Below are 20,966 nucleotides of genomic sequence, written 5' to 3'. Positions count from 1 at the left end.
CATCTACATATCATCTTATATATCTATCTTTTAAAATAAATCCCCAGAAATTAACTCTATACAACTTACAATTACTATATACTAACCTATATTTCCCGTACAACTTGGTAAAATTAACGGCGGCCACAATCATGATTCTCTCCTCGGCAGGTGAAAACAAAAATAATTTTTGAAATCTACCGGTTAAAGTCAATTGTTGAATGGCTTCGAATATGGGAGCCGGTTCATGCACCCTAGCAGGATCTTTTGCAATTTCTGCACGCTGCAAGAGAATCTCCTCTGCCAATTGATAAACCTCTAAATGTTCATCCAAAGCAATTACCAATATTAGATTACCATGCCAATAAATAATCTAAAATAAATAATTATTATAACAAATAATAAGACTAATATAAGATATTAAATACTTTGGCTCCTAAAGGTTCAACATGACGTACACTTCCTTCTAGAAAACCCAACAAACTTAAACGTTTCTCTTGTCGTCCAATAAACATTTGATACAGTTCATGGCCATGTAATATATAGATTTGTTGTTTTTGCTCCTCTTGCATAACATAAATATTACGATCATATTGTACATCCATGTCCATGAAAGGTAAAATAAATTTTATATTATCATTAGATCGTTCCTCGGCTGTATTATTAGCCGGTAGAATATTAAGTGGTAATGGTGGCATTAAATGTTGTTGTTGTTGTGCCAAAGGACATAATGGTACCAAGGGTGCTGTTGCCGGGTTAAAGGGATTGAATACTTGTACAAATTCCGTGTGACACTAATATATTGTTTAAATAAATTAATTAATTTAATGAAAATGTTTGTTTAAAACTAATTTATACTTACTATTTTTACAATTAGTATTAATAAAAATAATTTTAAAATAATCATTTTACGCTAATTTTTTTTAAATTAAAAAGTTATTATTTTAATCATGTGGATTTCTTAATTATTTTTTCCCTTTTCTTTTGCACTTTTAATTGATAAAGTTATAATTGAGAAAGATATACTAGTAAGTAAAAGTCATGAATTAACGGGGTTTTATTTCAATATTGTTGCGGCGAATTTAAACTCTAATTTTGTGTATATCAGTGGTGTAGGAAATGATTATTTAAGGGGAACAAATTTTTCAAAGTTCTTATTACTTAATAGTTAATAATAAATAAATTAACAATGATATCGGGAATAACAATGTTATGTATATGTATATTAAAATTATTCTGTAAAATTACCCAGCAGATCGACTGGACAGTCCCGAACTGACCACTTAACCTACCACTTGTGGTGGCCCCTAGCCACCTGCCTACCCAGGTGACCGACCATTTTAACATGGGCTTGTCCTACAAGGAAGTCAATCGTCACTCTACACCCTACAAAGAGACAGTAAAGAGACGATTGCCTCCGCTCTCGTTTACAAAAGGGACACTAAAGTGACGACTGTCTTCATTCTCGATTACAAAGAGTTTATTAGTGACGAAAGACCAAAAACATACGAATTGGAGTCAGCCAGATGGTAAGATATTAATGGAACTAAAATATAAAAATTTCAAGTGTGTACTCTCCAGAATACTATGGGACAATAATGTGACGATTGACCCAAAAGTTATAAATTTGAGTCAACCAGATGGTGGCATATTAGTAGAAAATAATAATCATTTCTCCAAAAGATGGGTAAAATAACTACTTTCTTAAGTACAAGAAAAAAAAACAACTTTTAAGAGTATAACCTCTAGGTTACTTGAGAACAGTAAAGAGACGACTGTCTCCGCTCCCGCTTACAAAGGCGACACTAAAGTGACGACTGTCTTCATTCTCGATTACAAAGGGTACATTCGTGACGAATGACCCAAAACATACGAATTACGATCATCTAGGTGGGTAACTATTAGTGGAAATTACTGTCTTTTTCGTATGCATTGACTCTTTGTCGAACTGCTGGGTACTTTCGGACCAGCACATAATTGGCCATAGTTTATATAAAGCACTTTTCCAAAAGTCTGTTAAACATGCGTTGTGATTGAAATTGTTTCGCCAAAATTAGATGCTAATAAGAACCTTGGGAGTATTCTTATTCCAAAGATAACATTCCACAGGAACAAAATACATTTTTTTATAAAAAAAAACGCATTTTTTTGAGTTTTTTTATAAAAAATAACATCCTTTTGTCATTATACCATACACCACTTTAGTGGGGAGGGTATATTGGATTTGTGCTGATGTTTGTAACATACAAAAATATTCGTCCTATACCCAGCTTAAAGTGTAACAATCGGCTTAGAATCATATTCTGTGTCGATTAAGCTATGTCCGTCCGTCCGTCTAGCTGGGTGGCTGTCCATGTAAACTTTGTGCGCAAGGTACAGGCCGCAATTTTCAAGATTTCATGCTTCGTTTGGCCCAAGGACGAAGCCTATTGAAGATGTTTAAAATCGGTCCATTATTTCGACTAGCCCCCATACAACCGTACCACCCAAATAGGGCGTTTTGGCTTATAATTAATTAAATGATCTATTATGTTAACCAAAGTCGACAAAACTTAGTTTTATAGAACTTTAAATGACACTACCGATTTTTGTAATGATCGGGCTTCATTTGACCCTATCCTCCATACAAAATCCCCTTCAGAAATTAACATAAAGGTCAAAATTCACTTACAAACACTAATAATACTTTTAAATTCTACATAAATAATATTGAAGGAGACTTAACTCCCCCTATCAACATTTTTAAGGATAGGTTCATATTTTGTCCTACTCCCCTCTAAAAAATCTCTTTTTTTGCCAAAAAAAAGTAAAAATATTCCGAAATAAAGTTAAAAAAAACATATGGTCGGCTACGCCCGGCTATACATTCATACTTGTTTTCATTCACATCACTATGCATTAATAACAAAATTATCGTTTAAAAAAGTTTCAAAAATATATCGACATTTTATTAAAAAATTAATAAAATTTTTAATTCTTATAAATAATTTCAAAATTTAATATTTGGATAAAATAACTAAATTTTTAGTATAATTTTGATAAAAATATTCTTAAAAATCTAAAAAAAGTGCAAAATCATGCACCGTTTAAATTTTAACCAAATGGTTAATAAAAATATTCTAGGACATCAAGAAAATAAGTTCTTCAATATTACTCAAATCAATACAGACGATTTCTATGAACAGAAACGATATACAGCTAAAATAAAAGAAGCACAGGAACGCCACAATTTAGCTGGAAAAATAAATGATATTGTTTTTCATGTACATGAAAAATTAAGAGGTAAAATATTCTTGAAATATGTTATTTTTTAATTCGATATCTATCTTTCATAGAACGTCAGTCTTCACCGCATAAATTAAAAGCGAAACCGATCAAAAAGAAATCTCATGAAAAGATCATACAAGAAAAACAACAAGCATCTGTAAAACCTATTGAAGATCAAAAAATCTCATCGGAAAATGTTGAATTGAAAAATTTAGAACTTAATCTTTTGCCTCAACAAAAATTGAAAACAAAAACCATCAAAAAACAATCCCAAGAAAATATCACTCAAGAAACACAACTAGCACCTTTGAAACTTGGCAAAGATCAAATTAATTCCTCGGAAAATATAGAATTGCGAAATTTAAGTATACCCCGCTTAAAAGTTTTACATAGCAATAAAAAAAAGAAACGTGCACATAAATCTACAACAGCAAATTTAAATAATTTTGAAAATCATAAGAGAATAGTTGAAGCGTTCAAACGGCAAAGCGAATTAGAAAGCATGTTGGAAGAACAGCAACTGATAAAACAAGATGGTCAATCTATAGCACAGGATATTTTCGCATTACGACATTGTTTGGACGATATACAACATCGTGTGAATAAATCTTTAAAACATTTAGAAAATAAAAAGACTTATTGTGAATGTCATGGTCTGACGGGAGCTAAAAATTGTAAGAAATGCTTGGAAAAAATAAAAATTACGCGTAAATGAATCGTGTAAGCTCAAGAGATTGAAAATCCAACTTTCTTTGTTACGAATAGGATTGTAAAAAGTAGGAATGTAAAGACGAGCATGGCCGGCCGTAACAGAAAACAAGTAGGAAAGTATAGTCGGGCATGGCCGACCATATGATACCCTACACCATGAGTATATTTTTACAATTTTTACTTTTATAAAATTTTTATTTTTTGTAAATTTTCCTCTTTTTTGTGCGTATTTTTCAATTTTAACAAATTAATATGAGTTTAATGATAACTACATAAATGCTGTAAAAAAATGCAAAGTTAAAAAAAAAACAAATAATTGATGATTGAAAAGCATCGCATGTAACTTGAAGCGTAGAATGTGAAGTAGGTATGAATAGCATGTAATGCTTTGACGCGTAGCGTGGACCTCCGGCTTTATAGAAACCGAAATCAGTTTAGCAATGTCTTTCTACGCAAATTCACTTTTTTTGTAAATTTAGTTTGTTTTGTGCGTAATTCGATTTAAATTAATTTTCTAAAGTTACCAGATATCTTAGAAATTCAAATCTCCAATAATTCTATTAGAATTCATAATTAAATACTAAACGTTCACAACTATCAAATATTTGACAAAAAATCCATATTTGATTTCATTTCACACGTTGACATACATATGTACATAAATGACGTCTATTGACGTCGAGCTCGTTGACGCAAATGACGTCTATATCCGTCTTAAACTTTTGTTTTTTTTTAAGATTGATTTCACTATAAATCGAAGTACAATGAATATTTTTAAAAATACTTCAACGCTATTTTTAAGATAAACTATAATCTACTAGTACTCGAGGAAATTAATAGAAGTGCTTGAATTTCTGAAAAATAAGTGTGCATCTGGGTAGAATCATAATTTTTTAGTGTGAGTGTCAACCAGTTTAATATATATTTATACCCTACACCACTATAGTGGGTGTATCAGCACGTTTGTGCTGATGTTTGTAACATACAAAAATATTGGTCCACCTTAAAGTATACCGATCGATTTAGAATCATTTTTTGAGTCGATTAAGACATGTCCGTCCGTCTGTCGGGCTGGCTGTCCAAACTTTGTGCGCAAGGTACAGGTCGTAATTTTCAAGATAATTTGATGAAATTTGGACCAAGCATGTTTTTGGCACAGGGACGAAGCCTATTTAAAATGGTTGAAATCGGTCCATTATTTCACCTAGCCCCCATACAACCGTACCTCCCGATTTGAACTTTTTATGCCATAATTACGCCAAATATTCTATTATCTCTCTAAAAATTGGCACAAATAAGTTTTACATTAATATAAATGGCACTGCAGATTTTCGTAAGGATCGGCCATTATTTGACCCTAGTCCCCATACAAACCCCCTTCGAAAAAATTTCTTAAACGTCTTGTATCAACAAATGTCTTGTAACAACAAAACTAACTGTTATTTAAAAATATATCCTTTTCCCAAATTTCCCGAGGATCGGCCCATATTTGACTTATATAAAGCCTCATTTAGAAATTTTAGTTTTTTTATCAATAAATTGCTTAAATATTTTGGAATAATATTCAACATAAAAGTTTCTTTATAAAAAGTAAAAATTTTAAAAATATACTCATGGTGTAGGGTATTATATGGTCGGCCATGCCAGTTATTTTTAACCAGTTATGATTCAATTCCATACATTAGAAAGAAAAAGTGTATATTAGTTAAATTCATTCAAATATAAAGAAAAATATAAAAACTTAAATTTTTAGACCTGGGGGATTACTTTGTAACTCGATTTGAATAAAAATATATTCGAATTTGTATATGTTTCGAAGGCTTTTTCTTTCAAATTGAAATACGGAGTAACCCCTCCAGTTATACTAAATGCAAAAGAATTCATGCGTTTTTTAAGTTTTTTTTTTGTCATTGTTTATATATAAATGACTTAACATGTTGCTGTTAAAAATCAGAGATATATTCGTGCTAAATCCGAATCAGGATTTTAAGATGCATTTTCCGATGAATTAAAAAAAATAAATAGAAGTGGCTCTACGCTGTTGTAGCGATAATGAATGTGGATAAAAACAGGGTTTTTACTAACTTTATGACACGATATCTAGAAAACCTCATGAGGCCAGCTTCTAATTTATCAGTGATCGATCTTTTAGAAAAGTATAGTTTGGTCTCTGTGTTCAACATTTGTTGGCCTTTGTATTTATTTTTATGATTTGAGTTGGCATTTTTATACATTAGAGGATCGACTTAATTGATCGTTATTTATGTTTTTTATTAATTTCAGGCCCCTGATGATGAAGTTGAATTAGCTATTAATTTAGCCTTGGAAGCAGGTTATCGCCACATTGACACAGCACCAGTTTATATGAATGAAAAAACAATTGGAAAAGTGTTGAAAGAATGGATGGACTCAGGACGCATTAAACGTGAAGAACTCTTTATTACAACAAAATTGCCACCACCGGGTAAACACACATTATTCAATTGATGTTTTTTTATAAAATTAATTTAATGATATTTTCCATTATTTACAGCCATCATAGCAGATTATGTGGAATCTATCTATCTGTATAATTTCGTTTATATTCGACCTTTAATAGAACTACAAAATTTTAATTTCATTTTATATATTTTTGATTTGTAAAAATGTTCATTATTACAAAATAGAATTGATCATAAGTACTTAAATAAGTTGTTAACTTAATTATAAGAAATGTATATTTTAAAATAACCAATTTAATTAATTAATTTGTTTACACTTTTAAAAGGGATTTATTGCATTTTTTTGGGTTTGTGTTCTTTTTTCCCTTTCGATTTGAGTTAAGAAAAATTATTATTACAAAACAACAATTACACTAAATTAAGCAAAGAATGAACACAATGTGTAATTAAATATTTTATATATAGTTTGTAGTTTTCTTTAACATTTGTTTAACAGTTTAGTTATTTTTAATATTTAACACATTTTTTTTTATTAGTTTAAAGAAATTTAAACAAAACTAATTAAAGACGGCGGTTTTAATATATTTATTATTACACATAAAAAATTGCTTAAAAAAAAGTAAGTTTTGTTTAATTTTTTATTTAGTTTTATAAAAATATAAAGTTTTATTTTTCTATTAGTTAAATACATTTTCTGTTATTTTTTTATTATAGGATTAGTTGGAAAAAAAATTAAGTAATTTTGTTTTGTTTTTAAGTTTCATTTTTTTAAAGAAAATGAGTTAAGTAGTTTTCAATAAGTTTCTTTAAAAAAAAACTAGTTTTAAGTAAATTTTGTAGTATTTTTCTTGTACCACAAAGCTTTCCCATACAAATGTATTGTTGAGTAAAACAATTTTCAAAATTTTTGTAAGAAAATTTTGGAAAATTTCTTAAAAAAATTATGAAAATTTAATTTTCTTTTAAACTTTTGTATAAGAAAGTTTTGTATAGTTTTCTTTTTATAAAAACAACACCAATTTTATACACATTTTATGTTTTTTTCTTTAAATATTGGATTTTTTTTGCAACCAAATCTTTGTTGAAAATCTTATTAGAATTTATTTTAAGTTTAAATCCCTGTATTAATGTTTGTTGATTAAATAAATGAAATCATTGTTTAGTTTAGAAATCTCATAAGACAAAAGTTTAAATATTTTCCATATGTTTTAAATCTTTAGTTATCTACAGATAACTGTCTTTGTTTTAACATTTTGTGACAAATTTTAAAGAAAAATATCTTTTTGTTTGTTTATAGATTTAAATTATTAAAAGATTTGGTTACAAATTCCATTTTTCAAGTTTTAAGTTTAATTTTTCTCTTTCTATATATTTAGTATATACACACCAGCATGTATACAATAATGTTTTTATATTTATATTTATATATTGAGGTAGCAATTTACAAACATATTTAAGCCAATTTCTTTTATTATAACCTTTTTTTTATGTTTTAATAATAGTTTTCCTATAGTTTTTACAAAAACAATTTATAGTTTGAATTTGGGTTTTTTATAGATTTTGAGTTGTATTAGTTAGAGGTTAAACTGTACTTTCTGAAGTTCCGGTAAAACGTTTACGTCTTTAAAAAAATAATAAAAAAAATTAAATTTAAAATTTTTTTAAATATTTTTTTTTTTTTGAAAATTTTTAAAAATTAATTAAAACAATCTTTACTAAACTTAAACATAAATTTGAAAAAAATTATCAAAGTAAATTAAACAGAAAATAAGTTTTTTTTAAATGCAACATAAAATATTAAGGATTTTAGTGAAAAAAAAAAGAAATTTTTCTTAAAAACAAACAATTTGTTAAAAAACAATTAAGTACTTTATTAATTAAGGCAGTTTGTAATTAATTATTACAATTATTTTAATATTTATGTACAAAAGAATAACAAATCCACCAAAATCCTTAAAAAATAAAAACAAATTAAAAAAAAAAAACAAATTCAATTACATAAAAATATAAAGAAATTTCTATAAAATGAAACAATATTTAGCGGTAACTAAAGTTTAAACTAAACAAACATAAACTTTAAACTCAAGCCACATTAGTAGAATCGAGCCTTTAACTAAAATTCAACTCTTAATGCATTTTATTGTTGCTTTTAACTTTAATTATGTTTAATTAGCTTAAAATGTTTGTTTCTTTGTGTTTTGTTTTGTAAAAAAAAATATATATTAAACTTTTGACATGCTTTTCTAAAACGTTTGTGTATGTGGGTTGTTGTTTTCAAAAGGATATTGAAACGGTTAGCAAAAGGGGATATGATTTTAAGTAAATAAATTAAATAAAAAAAGGAAATTAAGAAAAAAACTATAGAAATTAAAAATTACACTAAATTGGCATCCTTGGCCATACTATAGAAGGCAGATTGTGAGTTATTTAATAGATTTTCGGGAGAATCAAATTCCGATATTTCACCCTTATCCAAAACAATGACTTTGTCCGAGTCCAAAATCGTATTCAAACGATGGGCAATGGTTAGGACAGTGCATTCTTTAAATTCGGAACGTATGGTTTTCTAAAAAGAATATAAACAAAACATAAATTATAAGAAAAATTCAAAAAAATTTCAAAATTTTTTTTCAATTACCTGAATTAAATCATCAGTTTCTAAATCTACTGCCGCCGTAGCTTCATCCAATACTAATACTTTAGTTTTACGCAATAAGGCACGTGCCAAACACACCAACTGACGTTGACCCACCGACAAATTGTCACCACCTTCGGAAATTTCATGATTCAAACCAGCGGGCAGAGATTTAACAAAAGCCTTAAGATGTGACAATTCTAAAGCTTTCCAAATTTCAGCATCACTCTTAACTTCGAAGGGATCTAGGTTAATGCGTAAAGAACCCGAAAAGAGAACAGGATCTTGGGGAATAATAGTTAGGCGGGAACGTAACATATGTAAACCCATAGTGGCAATATCGATGCCATCGATAAGTATACGACCACCAGCAGCTTCAATGATACTGCACAAAACAAACAAACAAACATACAAACATTACATTACGAACAATAACATATGCTATATACAACCAACTTACCGGAACAATGACAATGTCAAACTAGATTTACCCGCACCTGTACGTCCCACAATACCGACTTTTTCACCGCCGGCTATTTTAAAGCTTATGCCGCGCAATACCAAATCTAAACCTTCACGATAGCGCACTTTGAAATTCTCAAATACCACCTCACCTTCGAGTGGCCAATTTTTGGGTACATTAGAATTTTCCAATTCCCATGGTGCTTCTTGTTTAGTTTCACCATATTCCTTAATACGTTCAACGGCCACAATATTCGTTTCAATATCTGATGACATACGCACCAACCAATTTAATGTTTGTGTTACTTGCAGGGCATAACTTACGGAGAGACCTACGAGGCCGGCATTTTTCTGACCGCCCAAAACTGCAAACAGTGAGGCGAATAGAATGATGAGATTACCCACCATTTCGAGGCGAATGGCCAACCAACGATTGGCAATGAGTGAGGGATATTTGCAAACTTGATTTTTGTCGACCTTAGTGTCGGATTCATCGATGAATCTGTAAGAAATTGTATAATATTAATGGTAAGTTAAAGTTACTGAAACTTTCAAAATCACTATACTAAAGTATAGCGTTCGATTCTTTATAAGAAACCTAAAAACTTTAAAAAAGTTTTGAAAGAACAAAATCAAACTTATTTATAGAGGGTTTTTTTTGTATTTGAACCATTCATAAGCTTGCATAAAGAACTCAATCTTTTGAACAGTATCAGAAACCCACCTATGGTCTCATTATGACTAGAGAATAAGCTCCAATAGTCAGAAGTAAATAAAGTTAACTTCCAGAACTATCAAACGACTTCGGTTTATTAAAGTCCCCTTCAAAACGGCAACAATGTACAGCTTTAACTAATTTTTAACCAGGCGATTAAAAATTTGTTTTCTTTACATTCGAACCTGTTAAAACCAAGTGACATGGAATCACAGATTCCAATATCTGAACAGTTAGATATATCCGAACACTAATTTGAACTACCAACCAAGAGATTTAAGTCTCCATAACAGTTATAGAATCGAAACAACTAGAGAAGTTAATTTATCAATGCTCAACCAATCCCTTATAAGAATTCTATAAGAATGCTGAAAGAAACCCTTCTTTTCGAAGAGCCTCAACTCTATTCCTTTCTTTTGGAAACAATCAATTTATTATAAACTGAATACTTTTCTGTTAATCTCCAGAACCTCTAAAGTCTAAAGCCGATAAATGTATTCAAAACATCTGTACGCCTAGTCATTAACAGTATCGACTGAAATCTCTATCGATGTTTTCTAACGTTATCGAAGGCAACAATATGACCTCTTGGGTATAGCTTAAGACATCTTTCAAGAAGAGGATATTCCAAAAAGATCTTTCTGATTGCTAACAACAGATCTATTCAGTTGCCTAAGATTTCACGATCAATAAATGATCTGCCATTCACAATTTGAAGAGGCTTCTTGTACATGTGTCCTGTCTTTTTTATAATTGGCACAGCTCGAGAGATGAGATCTTCTGTCTTTAAACCTTACTTGGATCCTATGGGTCCCAAAAGCCTATTTCGTACAGATTTTAAAATTAACTAACTCACTTCCAGTTAAGGGTCAATTATAATCCTAGAGTATTATATTGTAGCGACTTAATAGGTTACAGAGATCTACATATGATCTAAGTATGCAAATTTTAAAATGCTTGTTACTGCATCCTTTCCGTTATCGTTACGTCGTCGAATTATATCACTGAATGCCGCAGATGTTGTTCTTGTAACATCTGCGAATGAATGATCATCAGCTATTGCTGAGTTGACAACTTTTGGCCGATTCAGAATCTCGTCTATCCGGAGCGGATATCCAATTGTCGTGGGAGCGAAATTGTCGCGATATTGCAGTAACAATAAGTGCAGAATCCAAATTAGTAGAGACAATACGCAGCCTTGGTCGAAAATATGTCTCTCAATATTGCAAAAACGTCAAACGTTACAGATCTAAATGACTGCCGCATCGTAAGAGGTTTTATCCTTTAGGACTACATAATTCGTAACCAAGAACTTTACTGATAACTGAAAAACACGAAACATATATTAAACTAGGTTTAACCAAAGAATGAAGATTATCTTTATTAGAAAAACTCGCCCTAAGAAACAAATTTAAAACAATAAGGAAAAAGAAAAACTCAATATTTTAAGCAAATAGTAATTATCTGATTTGTTTTATCAATATTGACCCCTGCATTTCAATTCGAATTGAAATTTTCTCCGTTTGGCAACCAAAGTTGCCAAACCGCCACATAAACAACAACTTAGACCTTGTTCACACTGGGAAACTTTTGTTGAGAAACTTTTGATTTTGTGTGTGAGAGAAAGAGATGGTTGATATTTCTTTCTCTTTCTCTCACACACAAAAATCAAAAGTTTCCCAAGAAAAATTGCCAAGTGTGAACCAAGTCTTACAAAAACGTATGTATGATCGTAACGCAGAATACACACATTCGTAAAGCATTGAAACGAAATGGAATTGCTTCTTCTTTTTCTTACGAAACATTTTTTTTTTTTTTGAATAACTTTTTTCGATCGTTGCGTAATTGAATGTGTAAACGTAATCGAAATACAGAATAGGGGTGATTATTATTGTTTTAAAAGTTTATTCATATTTTTTCTAAAAATTTTTATTTTACAAAAGTAATGTTTGCAAAAAACAGCTGTTCATTGTTTATGTTTTTGTATGAAAAGTTGGCAATACTAACAAAGTTAATTGATCTTAGCTACAAAACTGAAAAACACAATCATCAGTTAAAGTCCGCCTAAATTTGTTCCATATTTAATCTAACAGCAAGTTAAGCCTAGTTTTACTGTGTAGTAAGAAACCCGCTCTTACTGTAAAAAGATAATTAATCTTTTCTTCGTCATTATTGCACGATAACCTATTTGAATGGCTAAGATCCCTAGTTTTGGCTTAAATTTAAAAACGGATTTATCAAGAAGCTAATAATTATATTGCCACCATAATTAACCTAAAAAATATTGAGTTTTTAAACACAGACCGACAAATTTTTAAACCAGAGATCGAAAGATGGCCAATATTGCCCTGAATCCAATATTGGCCATCTTTTTAAGACTTATAAGACAAATTTATTTATAAAATTTTGTTTAAAAAAAAAACTTAATAACTTGTATATTTTTAGACATATCTCTCACAGATCCTTTAGAAAAGTTTAACTTAGGTGTCAGGGTTTGGACTTTAAAAAAATGTTTTAGTACTAAAAATAAATATAAACATACCTATCTTGCACCGAATAAGCACGAATAGTCGAAACACCCGTAACAGTTTCTCCGAAATGCGAATAAATCGGAGATCTTGATACCGATTCCAAACGCATCAATTGACGTGACGTTGCCACATAAAAACGTTGAGCAAAATAGTACAAAAATGCAATGGGTACAATTACAGCCATGAAAATCGGTGTAGTCATACTAATGACAACAATTGTAGCTAAAACCTTTATAAAGTGAAAATAAATCATTTATTAAACAAAAGAGAAAAGAAAAAAGATTAATATTAGTTTATTTTTTAAGTTTAAATATATAAATATTAGTGAATTAAATAATAATAATAAAATTAATGTGAATTTTTACCATTACTTGATTTAAAATTTTATATTTTATGATTTTTCTCAGTGTATTATTTGAGAGTGAAAATTTAAAAGGAAAAAAAGAAGAAATAATAAAGAAAAATTATAATGAAAGGTTAGAATTCAATTGATTTATAACTAATTATCTAAATAAAATGTAGAATGGGGTATGTGTTGAATTAGATTAAAAAAAAAGTAGCAATTTGGCAACAATATGGAGAGACGAAACGACGATGTATAAAACTTTTGTTGAAAATATCGGCTGAAAATAGATTTATTGATTAGCAGAGTGTATAACCAAGATAAGTTCAATTATCCTCCGATAATATATATCTTGAAAGGGTAAAGAAGATGCTAGTATTACTTCTTCACATAATCTCTTTATAAACCAAAATAAGTTCAACTTATCCTTCGATAATATATATCTTAAACGGTAAAGAAGATGCTAGTATTACTTCTTCACAGAATTCTCTCATTCTCATTCTCTTTGAATTCGATTATTCCGACTTGTATGTGATCTGATCTGTCCTATCAAACTGTACAAAACTTATTCCTTCCATTATTACAACAAATGTAATTTAACAACATTGTAAGATTTAATCAATTGTATGTCAACAACTCTTTAACATATAAAATATTAACACTAAAATAATTTAACAAAAAAAAAAAAAAACAATTTACCTCAAAACCACACCATAGTGCATCATCAAATAGACGTGGCAACACTGTATCTAATGACTCAAGATCTTTTGAGAAACGTGATAGAATACGACCCAATGGTGTGGTATCGAAAAAACTCAACGGTAGACGCATAATATTTGTCAATAATGAGTTATGTAATAAGAGGGCAGCTCGTAAAGCACCAAGCCATGGTACTAAGGCCACACCATATGAAAATATAGCTGTAAGCACAGTATAAAGTGTTAAATGCTTTAAATGATCGATATACTTAGATGGTTAAATAAAATAGCACCATAACAAAAAAAAAAGAAAATAACTCCTTGAAAAAGGAAAAGCAAAAATCCATAGGCTTAAGGGTAAGCAGCAAATGTAATAAATGGAATTTAAACGTGCTTTAAACTTATAATAGAGATTTAACTTTTTACAAATGGACTAGGGATTAGTTAACTAATTCAACTATAAACTAAATACATTAGTGACTACAACTAAACAGTTAGAAACTTTGTTTCGATTAATGACAAATACAACTTATGCGTCTACAAAAACATAATTTCTGAAATCTATAAAAGGCCCATCTCCATCTTCAATCGATTGGAAATCATGCAATTTATAATTATTTAGGTTCTTGGCAATATAAGATAATCTACATTCGTTGCTTTTAATCTTAATTATATGTTTTTCAATAATAAGTCACGTCACTTAGGGCGGGTTTCTAACTACTCAGTTAAACTAGACTTAACTTGCTGTGCTATTAAACTCGGAACAAATTTAGGCGGACTTTAACCAATCATTGTGTTTTTCAGTTATGTATTTGAGATTAGTTAAGTTTTTTAGTATTGCCAACTTTTCACTCGAAAACATAAACGATGAACAGCTGTTTTTTTGCAAATAATACTTTTGTAAAATTAAAAATTTTGGAAAAATGTTAAATAAGCATTTAAAACAATAATAAATAAAACAAAAAAAATCAGAAAATTGCAATTTACTTAAAATATTAAGTTTTTGTTCTTTCGATATCATTGTTTTATTGGTTTTGTTAATTCTGTTTTCTCACTTATAACTTGAGTTTAATTAACCAATAACACTCAGTTGAACTAAGATAATATGTTACTTTACTGATAACTGAAAAACGAGAAACATACATTAAACCAGGTTTAACCAATGAATGAAGATTATCTTAATCAGAAAAACTCACCCTTAGTATCTAAGTTTAACTGAATGTTATTGATCAATTAAACCTAAGTTATAAGGGAGAAAATACAATCAACAAAAACAATTAAATAATCAATTCGGAAGAAGAAAGAACTTAATTTTCTTTTAATTAAATTTTATTATTGTTTTAAATGTTTATTTTAATTTTTTCAAAATTTTTTCTCAAAAACAGCTGTTCATTGTTTATGTTTTTGACTGAAAAAAATGGCAATACTAAAAAATGCTTTTAATTCAATCATAATTGAAAAACACAATCATCGATTAAAATCCGTCTTAATTTGTTCTTAGTTTAATATAACAACAAGTTAAGCTTAGTTTAACTAAGTAGTAAGAAACCTGCCCGAAGTATATAAAACTTTTTTACGAAAAATTATTCACAATTATCTAGAAATTTCGGCTAGAATCTTTTATAAATATTTTTTTTAATATTCAATACATTTTTCATATAAAAATGTATTTAAAGTATTTTCCTATAGAAAAGGTTTTACACAACTTTTTTTAATGAAAACATTTTTATAGAAAATTTCTACAGTTTTCTATAGAAAACTTAAGTATACATTTTAATACAGTTTTCTATTAAAAACGTTTCTATAATGTTCTAAAACAAACGTTTCCATATGGCTTTCTACAGAAAACATTTCTATAACGTTTTCTATACAAAACATATCTACCAGTTTTTTTTATATAGAAAACAGTTTCCATCAGGTTTTCTATAACATACTTTTGTAGCAGACAAAAGAAAATTTCGAAAGGGCTTATGGATCGAACATTTCGAAATTTATACGATTTACTCATTTATTAGATTGTATTTTCATTAATCGACAATAATCAAAGAAACAGTGCGGTTTTAGGAGCATTTATGAGGACTCTATACAATAACGAACCGAACTCTACAGAATTTTGTGCCCCTTGAAACAAATTGTTTCGTTTATATAGCGATCTATGAAAAGATCATTCAAATTAAAAAAAAAAATGGTTCCGGAGTTCTCAGGCTCAACTTACTAAATAACTAATGTGTGTGTTTTAAAAAGAATTCTAATCTTGCACAAATCCATTTTGAGGAGACTGCTCGTTTAAATCCCCATAGTCAAGATCAGCCATCGTGTCGTCGAAGGGTTTTGGGTTCATCAGATTAACTTCCTGACTATCCCTTTTTCTTTATACCAAGCACTTTCGTTAAATATTACTGCAGAATCACCTCGTACTTATATGATACTGAGCTACAACTGGAATTGTATTCTGTTCAATCTGATCTTAAGGTTATATTTTCAACTGATGTAGCGCTTTGTTGGAACCATATTGAATCTTATTAAGATATTTCGGGATAGCACGGACTTCCATCTAGGAGCTGGTGTTAGGGTTAGGAATGACAGTAGTACATATTGGTCTCCAGATTTTCAATGTAGATCCGTAAACCTATTTTGTCTTTTAGTTTGAGCAATCCTTTTGACAACAGATTCTCTCCTCGAGTTTGTTCTAACGTTTGCTCTCTTAAGCTCGAAAACTGTGATCAACGTTTTACAGTTTCCGACAAATTCTCTGACATAGGTCACAACTGTTCGATTATTCCTGAGTTACATGGGCGATTATGATACAGGCGATACCACTGACGTTTTGACAATTTTAAAAGTGTCACAATGTTTATGAGCAATATGACATAAAGTCCATGAATTTAAAAAGAGTCCATTTATCAAAACACGCTTAATTTAGCAAAGCCGGTATTCTAAATACATCAGAATCTTAAACCCCTGCACATATTCTAAATTAATTTTCATAACGTTATGACACTTTTAGGTGTGTCATAACGTCCATGGACATTATGTCATTATGCATGCTATCCAGGACGCAACATGCACGCATATTTTTTTGGGATAAGAGTTTCTCTTTCCTAAATTCTAAACTAATTTTCCAATACATTTCTGTAAAGTGTCATAATGACTATGAAATTGTCATAACGTTTAATGTCAAAACGTAATAATGTTATGACACTTTTAGGTGTGACATAACGTTCATGGACATTATGACACGTTACTTACTAAAAGAAAATTTTGTGACAGCTCTCTTGGTCTTCGAAGGTCTGGACGCTAAAGGAATAAAAAATGCAACATACGCCCTTACTTTTTGGGATGAGAGTTTCTTTTTCCTACATTCTAAATTTATTTTCCAATACATTTCTGTTTTTAAAGTGTCACAATGACCATGGAATTGTCATAACGTTCAATGTCATAACGTTATGACACTTTTAGGTGTGTCATAACGTCCATGGACATTATGACACGTTACCCACTAAAAGAGTATTTTGTGATAGCACTCTTGGTCTAATCACTTAATGTGGTTACTTGATTAGATTAAAATGACCTTTGAACCAATATCCGAATAAACTACCGTTCAGGCCTTTAGTTTGGCATTAACTTTTATAAAATTTCCTTACTCCAAAATTTCTCAACAAATTCACATCTTCTCACTTAAGTACAACATTATGGAGAAACAAAAATTACCTCAAACACACACCAAATAGCGCCATCAAATAAATCGGGTAAAGTTGAATCTAATGACTCAAGATCTTTTGAAAATCTTGATAAAATACGGCCCAATGGTGTAGTATCGAAAAATTGTTGTGGAAGACGAAATATATTTAACAACAATTCCTGATGTAAAACGCGAGCAGCTTGTAAAGTACCAAGCCAAGGAGCTAGAGTAAGGCCATATGAAAATAAGCCTGGAAACAGAAATTCGACAGTGCTAATATAACATACTTAGGTAGAGATTTTTAATTAATTAAAAAAATACATATATATTTATAATTTGATAACCAAATTGCTACAAATATGTAGGTATTTGTTGATGTAGAAAAAAAATAAATAAAAATATAATTAATGTAAAACAATAATAAACAACTGCAATTTGTTAGTGTTTAAAGGAAAAAAATGCATAAACCAAAACCTAAATATATAAGACAAGTTCAAAAGAGGGTTAAGAAAAATACTTATTAAAAAAAAAGAAAATTTGTTAACAAATATATTTTAAGATTGGGGGATTTGTTTTAGCATTGTTTTAAGTACAGTGACTGAGAATAATAAACTAGCCGGAAAAATTACAGTAAAAAAAATTCGAATTTCTATAAAGGTAGACCTTTTTTGAAAATAAAAACTAAGCTGCGCTTTGTGTTTTAATGTATGAATATCAGGAAGGATATTTATGATGATACTCAATATTTTCAAACATTTTCAGGAGATCTAAAATTTTAACTTTCTAGATGGTTTTGATTGATTGATGAAAATCTAATTTTCTTAAAGAGGCTTTATATGAGGGCTAGGGGCAAATATGGACCAAGCCCGATAAAGTTTTGTGAATATATTTATATAATATTTATTTGTTCAGAATTTCATCGCGATATTTGTGTTTATAAGTTAATTTTGGAAAATCAAGTTATTTTCTGAAGGGGACTTTGTATGGGAGCTAGATTCAAATGCGGCCCGATCTTTATAAAGTTTGGCAAAGTCATCAAAGCTTGTATAAAACTTAGTTGTGTTGATTTTTATCGATACACAGGTATATTTAACATAATTATGAGCTCAAAAGCCCTTTTCGGGGGTTCTTTTGTATGGGGGCAGGGTGAAATAATGGACCGATTTTTTCATTTTCAAATTTTCGTCCTTGGGTCAAAAAAAGCGTGTGTGCCAAATTTTATCCAATTATCCAATTAAGGCCTGTAACTTGCGCACATGAACAGCCAGCCGGCAAGGCGGACAAACGGACCTTATATGGGGGGAATCATTGACCGATTGATTTTGACTCGTATAAAACTTACTTATGTCGAATTTCATCTATATACTAGTATTTTTAAGCCGGTAATGAGCGTTAAAGTCATTTTTGGAAGTGGACCTTATATGGGATAGGGTCAATTATGGACCGATCCTCATAAAATTTTGCATTGTGAATTTGGATCATAAGAAATTTTCCTATGACGAATTTCATTGCTACTTTCGTATTTTTAAACAAGTTATGAATGTTAAAGCAGCTTTTCGAGGGACCACATGTTAATCATATGGGCAGTCGATGGCTAGGGGTTACCCTAAGTGGTAGGTTAAATAGGACGTTCGAGGCTGTACCCCCAAACTGCTGGCGAATATCTGAATTCATACAAGTTAGTGTGACAGGAATGTCGAGAGTTTTAACGTGAGCACCTGCCTTCACGGCCTTATCTCACGGTGGTCTTTTTCATCCACAGGGTAGACTTAAGAACGGTCTACCATCGCCCCTTTGTTCTTCAATGAAGAACTCAAGTAGCAATTTTTGTACATTGGCCATGACCGGTCCATGAACAAGCACTTTGCTGAAGTACTACAGCTATCTAATCTCCTGACCATTGGATGGCCTCTGTTGATTCGGCAACAGCACCTAGAGACTTAACCGGTAGACCGAAGTACCATTGGATGGCCTCTGTTGATTCGGCAACAGCACCTAGAGACTTAACCGGTAGACCGAAGTACGATTCATCAATAAGCCGTAGACATTGTTCTTACTCACAGGGACACACTGTGGTAATTCACACATTCATTACTCCCGCCGAACCTCACATTCATCCCGTACCATTTACAATTAATACCAACTTATTTCCAACGCTTAGTTGCTTTCGGCACCGAAATTATCCCGAAATATTGTCTATTATCATGCATCTGTCTTTTAACCGCCACTTACTCTCCCCGCGAATTTCGGTTTAAACCACAGCCACTACGTGGATCCCGAAGGAACCTCAACCAACTGACAAGCCAGGACATAGTCCTGCGGGCAACTGGCCACCCGTAGTACCAGATTATGCGGTGCTCTGGTCTGACCTCTGGCAATCTATGCAAGGATTAAGGACCAAGCAGTAGACTGTAACCAAATTTTTAGTCCCGGCCAGACTGGAAGTATTAGCAATAACACCAAGCCGGAGGTCTAGCCAAGGTAACATGAACCCGGGGGCAGTGACAGAGTGACAATTGACATCCTGTTTAAAATACTTAATCATATGGGTAGCCGGTGGAAGGTTAAATAGATGATCCCGCCGAACTGCTGGAAATTTCTGTATTTTGTCAAACTGCTGGATAATAAGATTTATGATTCGACTTAGATTTTATGTCGAATCTATAAATAAGCGTTTTTCGATATTTCGAACTTGTGCGGAAATGTATTAAAAATGCAGCATATTTACGACCGCACAAACTATACTCAAAGAGAACATAATATTCTTTGTATTTTAGATACAAACCAAAACATAGGACCGTTTTTACACTTATGTCTAAAGTGAGAATTACACAAAAATATAAATGTAAGCTAAAGTTTTTCTCAAGCACTGTACTTTAAAAAATTTAGCAATAATTAACATATGTTTGCATTATTGTTAAAATTTTCTTTTTTAATAATCTGTATTTCTTTTTAATTTTTTTCTTTGTTCTTTACCTCAAATGCACACCAAATACCGCCCAATAGACGTGGTATTACCACATCAAGAGCATCAATATCTTTCGAAAAACGCGATAATACACGACCCTGAGGTGTAGTATCGAAAAATAACATGGGCAATTTGAAAACATTTGTAAGTAAGACAAAATGTAAAATAGAGGCAGCCCGTAGGGCACCCAAATGTGGCACTAAGCTAACACCATACGACAAAAGAGCTGTAAATTTAAATTATTAGGTTTTTCTTTTATAGAATCAATATGTATATAATGTTAAAAATTATTTTGGAACAACCTATAAAGTGTGTAAGTGTATAGGTAATCTGAAAAGGTGTTAAAGTGTTTGTTTTAAAAAATATACCAATAAAGAAAAACAAGACACAATAAGCGTGTAGAAAAATTACTAAATTTACAACATTGGTTTTTCCAAATGCCATATTTTCCATAATTTCAACATGCGCCAAGTTGTTTGAATATAAGTTTTATATATATTTATATATATATAGTACAAAACTTAATTTAAATAT

At 30.5% G+C, this 20,966-nt stretch overlaps 3 protein-coding genes across 25 annotated transcripts in view; 1 reads left to right on the top strand and 2 right to left on the bottom strand.

The window, feature by feature from the left end:
* Positions 1-767, bottom strand: part of LOC111677697 — a 14,224-nt gene extending 13,457 nt beyond the window's left edge. Inside the window, exons 1-2 of the mRNA XM_023438863.2 lie at positions 408-767; positions 87-352 (exon numbers count right to left, since the gene is read on the bottom strand). Of these exons, the coding sequence (XP_023294631.2) occupies positions 87-352; positions 408-677 (536 nt within the window). The 5' untranslated portion in view covers positions 678-767. The remainder of the gene's footprint in view (positions 1-86; positions 353-407) is intronic.
* Positions 768-2,966: 2,199 nt separating this feature from the next.
* On the top strand, positions 2,967-4,165 carry LOC111677711. Its single transcript, XM_023438898.2, has 2 exons — positions 2,967-3,261; positions 3,315-4,165. Exons 1-2 carry the CDS (start codon positions 3,057-3,059, stop codon positions 3,959-3,961), a joined length of 852 nt encoding a protein of 283 aa, XP_023294666.2. The 5' UTR covers positions 2,967-3,056; the 3' UTR covers positions 3,962-4,165.
* Positions 4,166-7,369: 3,204 nt separating this feature from the next.
* The window catches only part of LOC111677704 (multidrug resistance-associated protein 1), a 40,027-nt gene continuing 26,430 nt past the window's right edge, over positions 7,370-20,966 (bottom strand). For 12 of the 23 annotated variants that reach the window (XM_023438879.2, XM_046956651.1, XM_023438880.2 and 9 more), the window contains exons 10-13: positions 12,753-12,970; positions 9,494-9,997; positions 9,037-9,418; positions 8,605-8,964 (exon numbers count right to left, since the gene is read on the bottom strand). In XM_023438879.2, coding sequence (XP_023294647.2) covers positions 8,773-8,964; positions 9,037-9,418; positions 9,494-9,997; positions 12,753-12,970 — 1,296 coding nt within the window. In that variant the 3' untranslated portion in view covers positions 8,605-8,772. Of the gene's footprint in view, positions 8,020-8,604; positions 8,965-9,036; positions 9,419-9,493; positions 9,998-12,752; positions 12,971-13,783; positions 14,005-17,493; positions 17,715-20,440; positions 20,659-20,966 lie in introns of those variants that run through there. The other 11 variants (XM_023438873.2, XM_023438871.2, XM_023438869.2 and 8 more) reach the window with 6 other exon arrangements.

Source organism: Lucilia cuprina, chromosome 2 (genome assembly GCF_022045245.1).
Source record: "Lucilia cuprina isolate Lc7/37 chromosome 2, ASM2204524v1, whole genome shotgun sequence".
In the NCBI taxonomy this organism is placed as follows: Eukaryota; Metazoa; Arthropoda; class Insecta; order Diptera; family Calliphoridae; genus Lucilia; species Lucilia cuprina.
The sequence above is the reverse complement of the archived record's forward strand: the minus strand, read 5'-3'. Positions and strand labels throughout refer to the sequence as shown.

What these genes read in the sequence shown, in the direction of transcription:
- LOC111677711 (XM_023438898.2), top strand. Translation starts at nt 3,057, where the DNA reads ATGCACCGTTTAAATTTTAACCAAATGGTTAATAAAAATATTCTAGGA. An exon ending in TGTACATGAAAAATTAAGAG is followed by an intron (nt 3,262 to 3,314) that starts GTAAAATATTCT and finishes TATCTTTCATAG; the next exon opens with AACGTCAGTCTTCACCGCAT.